This window comes from Conger conger, chromosome 4 (genome assembly GCF_963514075.1).
Source record: "Conger conger chromosome 4, fConCon1.1, whole genome shotgun sequence".
In the NCBI taxonomy this organism is placed as follows: domain Eukaryota; kingdom Metazoa; phylum Chordata; class Actinopteri; order Anguilliformes; family Congridae; genus Conger; species Conger conger.
The window spans coordinates 62,587,296-62,599,289 of NC_083763.1; the positions used below are offsets into that span (position 1 = coordinate 62,587,296).

The following is an 11,994-nucleotide window of genomic DNA, read 5'->3' on the forward strand; positions in this document are numbered from 1 at the left end:
CAGTTGTCCATAACTCTTTCTTTTGGGCTGCAGTCCAAGTGTAAATCCCAACCAGAGCCCCTGCTGATCTGTTTGTGTCAGATATAAACCAATACTCTATTCAAATATGTGTGGAGTTCAATCAAAATATAACTGTCAGAGGAAAGACATGCAGATGTCTTTCCAGCCTATAATGTAGGATCGGCACCAGGTTACCCACCATTCCCCTCATTTCACAATTGCTGATTCTCAGATAATCATATGCTTTTGCTGTGTATTGGTCTTAAAGCTTTTGGCCAAAAGTACGTATCATTTCAGAGTGAGGTTGGCAGGGATTTAAGATGTTACCTAAAACAGGTGGCAGGGTCTGAATTGCATGAGGAGCTTCATTTCTGCATTTGAGTGTCTCACTGCCTGCTCGCGTTCCCCTCATGTGTGCTGGTAACGTGACAGAGCCCCAAAGCTTAGGGAGGGAGGGCGCACCAGTTCATCTCCAGTCACAGTGGGGAATCTGCTCAAATGAGAAAATTTGCTGGAGCAGTCACACTGTGACTCTGTAAACAGAATCCAACCTTTGCTCAAACCCCAGTTGGTCTCACCCTGCAGCACTAAAACCTCTCTCTACATAATGGGAGAGGGGGAGAAACAGGAGCAGACTCCAGCATTTCTCAATGCCCCATGCCTTTAGATCTTTGAACACATGGAGGGATTGTTGTATATCGTGACAAGGAAGTATGCTGCAAAACAAACATTTCTGTGCTGTCACTTGAGTTAAGACTGATGCCTCTGAAGTACCAACGTTGACTTTGCTTGGTAGCTTGTCCTTGGAAATGTAGAAACAAATGTCTGTTCATTGTACTGATTGATTTTTCCATTCCAATGATTGTTTCTCTGCAGCTAGTTGAGAGCAGGTCACTGTCAATTTCCATGACCACTTGAATATTCATGTGGAAGGCTAATGGAACTATTACAAATGTGCAGCCATTCAGATGCAATACATACATTTATTTAATCTATGTAGCTACGGAATCTGAGAGGTGTAAAAGACCTAAACACAAGATACATCAAATTTAACATACGTAGGTCTTTAGTGGCCAGAATTCATACACTCATAAGGAAACATGTGGTTCATGTACTTCCATATGATTCTTAGTATGTGCAACAGACAGTCTCACCATATTTTAAGAATAAATTGAGGGAATCCCTCTCCTAAATTAATAAAATTTACATAGGCCAGTATGGCATGGCAACTGTCAGTATGTGCGCTTGTCAATAATGACACAACTGGATGTACAGGAGGAAAAGTGGGTATGCAGCTTATGAATATTCAGTACTATTCACATATGATTTTGAAGGAGATGAAGAGGGACTGCATGATGGATCATCCTGCTAAGACGCTGGGTTCGGCCTGTAGCTTAGTGGTTAAGGTAAATGACTGGGACACGCAAGGTCGGTGGTTCTAATCCAGGCGTAGCCACAATAAGATCCGCACAGCCGTTGGGCCCTTGAGCAAGGCCCTAACCCTGCATTGCTCCAGGGGAGGATTGTCTCCTGCTTAGTCTAATCAACTGTACGTCGCTCTGGATAAGAGCGTCTGTCAAATGCCAATTATGTATGTTATTATGTAATGGTTCAGGTGGAGGGATGCAGCCCGTCTTGTTCAGTAGTCTGTTACTGAATCCTGACAGGCAGAGTTTGGGAGGCAGACCAGCAGAACAGCCACAACCACCTTCAATGTATAAGAATTAGCAATCTAGTTGGTCATGCACTTCCAGTCTGCCAGCACCTGGTGCACTTGAAGTGTACTGTACTCCTTTGCCATGCCCAGCTGAGTGGAGTCCAGAGGGAAAATAAGTGAAGGAGTACATGCTTGTCTGGAGGAAATTGCAACAGTGACCTGTGCGCATGCATTCTAAATTTACAGAATATTTATTTTAATCAGGTTTTGGACTTAGTCAGATGAAGCTTTCTAAACTTACAATGACATACTTAATCTGTACTGAAATATCTCCTCATAAAAAATGTTTTCCCCTCTAAAATATACATTCTAATAATACAGTCTCCACTATATTATTTTAAAGAGCATGCTTCTTCACCAAAAGTCAATCACCCTTATTTTCTGTTTCTAGGGAGACTGTGGGGTTATTTATTCATCAACAAGCCCTTGGTCCTTCAAATACATAAAATATTCATTACGGAAATAAAATGAGAAAGTCCGCTTATTTTTGGCCATCACAAGCAAATGAAATGGGAATTTACAACACAGAGGCTTTGCTACAAACACACTAGAATCTCCTTCCCTTTCGTCTTTGCTGTTGAAACAGAGCTTGTTTAAACATTTGAGCAGCACATGTAAAGATGGCGGATGGCAAAGGATTTCATCATAAAGCTGTGATGTGCAAACTTGCAGGGGGGTATTTTAACAGTAGTGTCAACAGCCAAGAATGAAAGAGCCAAGTCAGCAAACATCATACTAAAACAACTTTAAATGCAAGTGACGGTCATTTTCTGGAAAAGCTGTGTTCTTTCTCAGAACATATTCACACAAACCCGTACATTTGAGGAGGGTTACTTTCCTTTTTTATTAAAGGATAGTTCGACAAGACTGAATCTGAGAAACATGTTATTGGAGTTTTCTCAGTGAATCAGCCTGACGTCATTCACTTGAGTATCTTCAGTTTGATCTAGTGAAAGTCATGTTCTCTTGATAACAGTGTTAGTTTTAAACACAAATCTCTCAGCTACATGAAGAGGGATAAATAAATTTCCCATCCTGGTGGAATTGTTCCTTGCACTGAAGGCAATCATAGGAGTTGACAACAAAAATGAGGTTATTTAAAAACAATTGATTGTAAATCAGATTGTACATTTGGGGAGTAGCCAGTGATTCATTCCCATTGCACCCGCATTGCTAAATGAACACTATGTTATTACTGCAAGATCTTCTGTTCAGTAAGACCCCCATGAAAGGCCATGTATTCCAGTGTTCCTGAAACCAGCTGAATTCAAAGCTTGGTGTTGCATACAGAATCATATCTGAGCTGCTTGTGTGCTGGATTTATGAAAACTGTTTGGACTATTCGGAGCAATGTAATGAAATACTATGCATCATTAGCTGTGTCTTTTTCATGGAGTTCATGGACATTTCAAAGAAAGCATGAATCAAATGATTTGTTTGAAATGTACTGTACTATAATTATATTCACTGGTGATACAGCATGTTCTAACTCACTGACATACTAGGAGCGATGGGATGGGTTATGCAAAAAATATTGTGCAAAATAAAAAGATTGGAGGGGGGGGTGCATATTTGTTATTTATTTCTGTGACTGGGATCTTGTGCCTGCACTAAGCGTTTGGTTTTCTCCGGTTCACCTCAGCATAGACAGGAGTGCTGTGAATGATTATTGTGGAAGTTTCCATCCCTATTCTCCCCCACCCCCACCACTCCACCCACTCCTTTGGTGACTGGGACTCCACGCTAGCACTGTGTGGGATGGTATTTACCTGTCTCCAACACCTAGAATGCACCCTTCTTTCCCACGGGAGCGCTGTACGTCTCCAGCTCTGCCAGTCAAGTGGAATATCCAAGCTTTCAGTTTTCAGTCTCTAAAACTTTCATATGTTGGATGTTGTATAACATTACGGGCCCCACTGTTTGAATTTACTCACCTTAACCTGTAATATAGGGCACAACTCATAATGAGCATTCCATCACAGTGTTACATTTTACTCTGGGCATCCAGAATGAATAAAAATCAATATTATTGTGGACACCAGCATGTGGATCACTGCTGTAGCCACGTGTAGCCACTTGGCAATGTATCTTCAAAATAGAAGCAGCTGAGCCAATCTAATGACAAGAAAAGTAGTGTTGAGATCTCCCAAGTCAACACTGTTAAAATGTTCCTGTGTACAGACAATGTCCAAATGTTATTTTTTATTCTTGAAGTACTTCTAGGAAAGTCAGCCTGCATTTCAGACAATGTGGATTGCTGCTTCCAATTACTTAGAACCACCTGTTAAAAGATAAACAACCAAATAGCTAAATGTCAAGACCAATCAAGAGAACAATAATGTGACCAGTTGCAGTTACAATATGTTTATTTTGTCAGCTGTATTGACTGCTATTGGCCACTTTATTTGTTTAAGTATATATTTCACTCCACACGAAACATCATTATCCTATCAACTGCAGCACTACAGCAGTATTTGGGACTGCCCTTCATAGTCCTTAACAAATATACAATGGCTCTATATTGCCATCTAGTGATTATTTAGCAGGTAACACAGACTGGAAAGGTTGTACCTTTGGCTGTACAGACCCCCAGTAATATCTTGAGATCCTCACATACTGAGTAATATTCAGGGTTTGACAGAACAAATGTTATTCACTCAAACAAAATACCAATGAGGAATGTAATTCAAACCTTGAGCTAATTTAGCTGAAAACTTAATTACTAATCTCATTTGTGTGATGCCAATCATTCTGGATCCCGCTATATATATTGTGTTTCATTCATGTATTTTTAAATGCATACAGTTCAAGCCTACACATTGAGGACTGCAATCTAGACATCAAAAACGAAATTAAGCAATTTAGAGACTGTGGTGAATCACCTTGCTAAATGCAATAGCAGCATTCCCTTGCCACATGGCTGTTGTTTCAGATGAATCCCTCATTGATCATTCTAAAATGGTTTATTCAAGAGGATAATTACCCTTTGGTGAATGCTGTACCAGAAGAGTATATAATGTGATGGAGGTTCAAATAAAACTTATGTTCTGTTTATTTATAAGCACATGCAAGTGTTTTGATGTCAGCAGGGCCAAATTATTCCAAAAAGCATTTGATAAGGTACCGCATGACAAACTCTTTATCAAAATGAGGACGGTAGGAATTACAGGAGCCATTTCAGAGTGGATTCGGAACTGGCTACGAGGATACAAAGAGTAGTAGTAGGAGGGACCTTGTCTGAGTGGGTGGGGCCACTGCTCTTCCTCATTTACATAAATGACCTTGACAGAGGCATTGAAAGTAATTTAGTTAAATTTGCAGATGATAGACAACGAGGAGGTTTAGCAAACAGCTTGGAATCTACTAAAGTAACCCAGGAATATTTAAACAGAATCCAGAAGTGGGCAGAAACCTGGAAAAATAAATTAAATACGACAAAATGTAAGCTTCTAGATGTGGGGAATAAAAACATAAGACAGGATTACTTTATGGGTGGTACAAAAGTTGATCAAAGCCTAGTCAATGTGCAGTAGCAGTCAAGAAAGCCAACAGGATGCTAGGATGCGTAGTCAAGAGTATTGAGTATAAGTCTAAGGAAGTTATAATCACCTTATACAATACTCTTGTTAGACCACACCTGGAGTACTGTGTGCAGTTCTGGGGATGACACTATAAGAAAGATATAGAGGCACTGGAAAAGGCAGTAGGTACACTTAGTGGTAGGAAAAGGCAAGCATTGCTGGGCTGAATGCCCTGTTCTCACCATTATGTTATGCTATGCTGTGTTATGTTAAAGAATATAAATCTTATACGTATAAGGTTAACGGTTGCCATTTACCTCTGCTGGATCACATTTAACAAGGAAAGGCTTTTTAAACACTTTTATTAACATTTATTTCAACCTGGACACATGGAACAGAGTGGAAGAACACCCTTAAGCTATTTGTGCTATTTAGACGACAAACAAAATGAGTAAACTTGAATTGTATTCATGAGTAACAAAAATATAAATAAAGTTGCATATAATTAACATTATATTTTGGAATAGCAGTTACTATTTTAAATGCAGCAGGTATTATTATTTAAAATAAAAACTTTTTTTTCTAAAGCTTTTTTCTAATTTATGGATACTGAATGAGCAATAAGCTACAGCAAATGGCACAGCATATATATATATATATATATATATCGCTAGTGTCTCAGCTGTACCTCACAAGCCTCTTTTTAAGGTACAAAAAAGCAAAGTAGGTCACTCCCCCCAATAATCCCACAAGCAAAGTGGTGCCGACAAAGGAGGGTGCCCTTTTGCGAGCCACGCGGAAAGCCGTGGGCAGGACGGCCGAGATCAGGATGTTGTTGACGTGTCCCAGCACCTTCCTGAAGGTGGGTCGTTCCAGGACGCGCTCGTAGTATGCCTCGATGTTGACCCGGTTCCCGTTGCCCCAGTACCTCCGCGAGAGGCCCAGGAACTTGAGGCGGTGCAGAGTGACTGCAAGGGACACGTCGGCCATGCTGAAGAACTCCCCACACAGCCAGGCCTGGCTGCCCTCCTCTGCAACCCCAACCCCACACACACAAAGTCAGCCTGTGCAGCACAGCAACTTTAAAGCTACTCGAGGTAACTAATCTAGAACTGTATCAAAGGACTCCCCGCATCCTTTCTTGACTTTTCTTTTTAGTGCCTTCCTGTTGCAAAATGTGGCTTATTTTTGGCCTATTGAAATCAGCTGCATGTAATACCAATTGGTAAAGCCATTAGAATCAATGGAAAGCATTAGGATGAAAAGGAAGGACTGGAAATTGTGAAATACAAAAACATATTCTCTATGATATTTAAATATATAAAGAAGTGTCAAAATCGTAATTATGCTGGCTGAAGTAATGCATAAATTAAAACATGCTTTTAAATAACTATTACAAATATCTCGCACCTGGTGTTTCTTCATTCCTCCTCTGAAGTTCTGTTTCCACCTGGTCCATTACATTTTCCAGTTCATCCAGAATTTTCTTCAGATATTTCATATTGTCATGGTCCTGCAACTTTGACTGTAAAATGTAAATCCACAACGTTACAATTTGTCATTCAGATATGAACCCTCTGAGATCGAACAGGTCGCGGGAGGACAATGAAACACTCCTCCTAATCCAATATTAATAAAATTAATGTTTCTTAATGCATCCGGTATGCATATAATTATGACTAAATATGTTATGTTTTATGCCAAGACCTTGGAGTGACATATTAATAAAATGTCTTCACTTATTCTCTTTTTTAGGTAATTCATTGAAGTTCACACACACAAGACACAATTAAATGTTTTATGATTTGTTAATGTAGCTCAGATGGAAAAGGCAGACTAAAGTTTTCACTACAGCAAGAGGAAGGAAAATCAGCTAAAAATATGTTTAGGGTTAAATAAAAAAAGGATGAGAACTGTAAACACATTAATTTATAATCTTTCACATTTTATTCGATCTTTGGGTGGGTGGGGGTGGGGGGCTACAGTACTACACCAACATTAGGTCTCGACAGATAACCGATAGTTGATTACATCACAGCCACCAATGTCTCATAGTTGGCCGCTGTTGGTAATTGCCACCCACCAAATCCATAGATTTCAAGAGCTGATAAATTTTGTTTCATATCTATAGGAACCTTCCCATCAAGATTTTGAAAAGCCTGCTTAAACGTGTTCTTCAAGGTAAACAACAAGCAACAATAGCAGTTAGATTGAACACCCTACTGAGAGAATAAGCCCATTTCATGCACTTTTCACCCATGCATGGTAAAAACGGTTCTGCTATGGTTTGGGCAACATCTCCGAGTTGTTGTTTTTTCACACAGACAGTCTAGGACACTTTTTAATGCATATAAAGCAGTTACTGGACAAGAGCCATCTGTTATCCTGCAGCAAATAACTGGTTTCTATGGTCAGTCTCGCCATGAATAATTCAAATACATTTCAGCATGTGAATATTTACAATGAGTTCAGCAGAACCACTGTAGACACTTACTTTCAGGCGTCTTTGTTTCGCGATATATGCCTCCTCAAGTTCTGGGTTCTCTTCAGCCAGTTTTTTCAGCTCAGACTCAGTGTTTCCTATTTGTGCTAAAGCAAGTCAAACATAAAACCAAAAAATAACATCAATTGCAATATTGACTATACATGATAAACAGCAGGCTTCACACATGTAAAATCAATGTGTGAGGCTTTGAGTAGTGTGTGTGTGTGTGTGTGTGCGTGTGTGTGTGTGTGTGTGTGTTTAATTAGCATGTTAATAAGCTCACATAACAAAGTGGGAAATGTATGGTCTGTTCTCAGAAACACAAGAACATGTTGACACAATGTAACTTGAAGCTATTTTCTGTGTGGAGTGCAAATATTAATTAAAAGATGTACCAAATATGGGATATGGTTCTGGGCGCCCTTCACTGGATTTTGTGGAACAGATCCAGATTTTACCATAAGGGCTTACTTTGATTAGTTGAAATGACTGAAATAACCACAAGTGTCACCACAATAAGATCAATAAGATTAGTAGCTGTCGGGCCTTTGAGCAAGGCTCCTAACCCTGCATTGCGATTGCGCTCTGCTTAGTCTAATCAACTGTAAGTCACTTCGGATATAAGTATCAGTTAAATAACTGTAATGGAAAGACAGGTCTTGCTATGATGCACTGAGAATCACATAGCCTACAGAAAATATAGAGCTACAGCTGCTGGCCTGCGGATTTTCAAAAGCGCATAAATTTTGGCAGGGTCGCTTTTAAAGACACTCTTCCAAAGGAAATTGAAGTAAGGGAAAAATATAAGGAACCTTTTTTTTTTTAACTGCCAACATTGTGCTTTTATGTTAGTACATTCATATTGGCCATGTACAGCATGTGTGGCAACATTCTGAGATGGTATACCTGTGAGTGGATACAAGGCAATGATACTCAAGTGCACTTACATACAGTACGTAGGAATAGGTTTTCTAAAATCATGAAATTAAATGATATGTTAATACAGAAATATCGTAATAAATAAAACTAAATCATGTAGCTTACTTTTCTCTGCTCTGAGGAAACTCATAAATGCACATGTACAGGTCTTTTCAAAGGGAGAATTCCTTACCGCGAATTCTTGTTGTGGCATATGCTGGTATATGAGAGTCCACTGTGATCTCTGGGTGTAAAATGCAACCATGGGTATAGGCATCCATATGCAAAGAGTCCAGCAGCTCCCGGTAATGCTGCACTCTGGGATAGTACATACTCCCCTCCTCCGGTATCAGCTTTGGCGTTCCCTCTAATGGAAAATAAAAAATACATTGTGAAAATAGGGAATTGGGCAATGTACATCACATTTGAGACAGTGTTTCAAATGTTGTCCTATATACAGCAGTACTGCCTGCATATGCTTTCTTTACTAAGGCTCAAAACAGGTACCAAGGTAATTAATGAACAGCTGAGGCTTAATGAACAGTACAGTCTAGCAAATAAATGAAACAGTACCCAAAAAAAGTAGGACAATTTATTACTTGTATTCAGTACTCACAAGCACAATTGTTAAACCACAAAATATTGTGAATAAAGTCAGCTATTCTGCAGTCCTAATTATTCATGTATGTACTTTGGATAACAATTTATTTTACAGCCTGTTAATCACATAGTACTTACTGGGAAAATACCAGGTACTTATTAGGTAACTATTTTGATTCCAAAGGTAAGTACTATGAACTGGGCTGTAAAGCATACTTACATAATACTTACATAATGGCATTTACTGACCATCTTTCACAGTACTTACCACTAAAATCAAAGTACTTACCTTATAATTACATACCTGTTACAGTACCTGTGCATTTACCCAGTGAATATTATGAAATTAGCGGGCTGCAAAATAAAGTGTTGTACTATGGTCATTATGTACAAGAAATGTAAAGGGTTAACATGCACACCTGTACTTACATGCATGTTTTATCCATAGTTCTGCAACAGCAGGTAGAACATAATAAGGTGCCATGCCAACAGAGACAACATCAACAAAAAAGAAAATGATAGAGGTAAATAAATGAAGAAGCACAGGTAACAGAATAAGCAATGAAAAACAAAATAAATTATTGTGCCGTGGTACTGATGCAGTAGATGCACGGATGAAAGACCTAATCTTTTTAAGAGGGATACGTAAGAAATAAAGTTTTTGTTATTTTTAAGCTTGTGTAAAAAAGCATATTAACTATGCTGCTGATAGGAAAAACTCACCATCTCTGAAGTTCTGCTCCAGGTAATCCATGATTTGGGTTGAATCACAGATAACAGTGTCATCATGCACCAGAACTGGGACCTCCCCGGCAGGGTTCAGACGCATGAACCAGGGCTCATTGTGTTCACTGAGAGGGAGACTCACATCATACTCCTCACATTTCAGACCCTTTTCAGCAATGGCAAGCCTCACCTTAACACATAAAGCAGTATTCAATACTTGTAAAGTAATATGATGTAAAATACATTATTTAAAAGTGCATTCAAAATGTACTTATTTAAAGGTACGATAGGTCAGTTTTTTCGTGTTAAAACATTGTTACGAGACCATTGTAAATCCCTTCCTATCATTGCAAAAGCCTCACTGACATGTTGACTCGCCCTCTGCCTGTGTTTATAGTCCTTAAATTTGGGTTTTGGGTTTGACACAGTAGTAGTTGGAACATATAATAGCACATTTGTGTTGTTTTTGTTTTGTTTTGTTTTTTTTCCTTCTGACAGGTCCTTCTTAACGTTTTGTATTCTAAAAGCAAAATCGATTTACTATGTCACAAATTAGCAATAATCCCGTCGTTGTTGTCATCGGAATATCCAAAACGTAGTCTATGCATGTCGTAGGCTACTGTAGAAGATAGGATACGACATTATTAGCTAATAGGTCATCAGTTATTACTTGTCTTTATTTTCTCAAAAGAAGTGTCAACATTGTTGATATACCGCAATCAGTCAAGTCTGTCCTCATATTATGCCGAAGAGGAAATACATATCATTCATTATAAATAATACAATTCCATGAGATTATCCCCTTTGTGTAGTCTGATTGAATATTGAATACCACCAGCAGGCACTGTTAGCATTACATTTGATAACCCATTTCCCATACGTGACTAACGATGGTTGAGCTATTTGTACGATACGATATGCATTTTCAACGACATGGACATGCAAGCATCCAGTGTTATACAGCCTATGCTAGCCGGCCAGCGCCTACTCATGGAAAGCGCTAGAACGTACTTGAGCTCTGTCCATGAACAAGGTGCTGAAATTTCATGACGCTCACCTTCTGAGATGTGAATGATTGGGTCCAATGGTAAAGTATTAGTTTAGACTGACGTCTCGTGTTTTCAATCAACTGCGCGTTCTCTTCGTGTTTTTCTACAATTGCTTCCTTATCTGTGGACATTTCTTTCTCGCCCTGTGAGTCGCTGGTACTGTCAGACGCCATTTTATTTATAAGTAGGCTACAATGACACAGGCTACATCGGGGAGGGGCGAAATATCAAGTCACGTGTTAGCTTACACATACCTTTTTTTAAAGAAACTGTACGATGTAAAAATTTTATGTGCTGGATATTAAAATCTCAAATGTATAACTTACATCTTGTAATTCAACTTGAAAAAATACAGTACAACAAATAAGTTGTGTAGCCTAGTCACTAATTAAGGGTAATTAATTAATCGACTCCATATACGAAAACATTATAGGCATTCATGTTTACAGGTAACTGTTTATCAGCGCTTAATTATACTGGAGCATTGTAAACATCTACTACAATTTCAAGACTAAACCATTATGCAATACAATCAGTAGATGTCACTCTTACACCTTCTGCTGTGGTCGCATTTTGAAAGTATTATAAACAATAACATATATTGCTAAACAACAATATATTGTGTTGAAAGTTCATGAACCATTGCATGGATGAATACTAATATACATGAATACTAACATGTTATTTGCAGTTCACTAGCATTTGTATATAGGCATAAGCAGTAACTTACATGTTTGTTGCACTGTTAGCACAGCACTCCAGCTTAACAACAAGAATTTAAGAAAGCTTCTCTGATTGCAATGTCCAGATCAGACACAAGATTTTTAGAATAAATTCTGGGTCAGGTTACTCCCTGTGCACCTGCTTTCAATGCAGTCCATGTATTCCAGTCCCACCTTCTCTGCTGCATCTGTTCACTGCAATCATGTACACTCAAATGACTGACCCTCCAAAGAAAACTGTGTAACCATGAAATAC

The 11,994-nt window shown here is 38.8% G+C and overlaps 1 protein-coding gene across 2 annotated transcripts; it reads right to left on the reverse strand.

The window, feature by feature from the left end:
* Positions 1-5,583: 5,583 nt before the first annotated feature.
* Positions 5,584-11,189, reverse strand: gdap1 (ganglioside induced differentiation associated protein 1). 2 transcript variants are annotated; one of them, XM_061240246.1, is made up of 6 exons: positions 11,025-11,189; positions 9,965-10,157; positions 8,835-9,008; positions 7,733-7,827; positions 6,649-6,763; positions 5,584-6,269 (listed from the first exon to the last, which is right to left on the reverse strand). In XM_061240246.1, the coding sequence occupies exons 1-6, from the start codon at positions 11,187-11,189 to the stop codon at positions 5,917-5,919; spliced, it is 1,095 nt and encodes a 364-aa protein (XP_061096230.1). In that variant the 3' UTR covers positions 5,584-5,916. The 2 variants fall into 2 exon arrangements, with proteins under 2 accessions (XP_061096230.1, XP_061096231.1); XM_061240247.1 differs by having other exon boundaries at positions 9,965-10,092; positions 11,025-11,150.
* Between the last annotated feature and the right edge of the window lie 805 nt (positions 11,190-11,994).

Excerpts from the sequence above, each read along its gene's own strand:
- gdap1 (XM_061240246.1), bottom strand. The coding sequence starts at position 11,189 with ATGGCGTCTGACAGTACCAGCGACTCACAGGGCGAGAAAGAAATGTCC. Across the intron at positions 9,009-9,964 it reads GGAGCAGAACTTCAGAGATG|AGGGAACGCCAAAGCTGATA; the intron begins GTGAGTTTTTCC and ends ATTTTCCATTAG. Across the intron at positions 7,828-8,834 it reads TGCCACAACAAGAATTCGCG|CACAAATAGGAAACACTGAG; the intron begins GTAAGGAATTCT and ends GACTTGCTTTAG.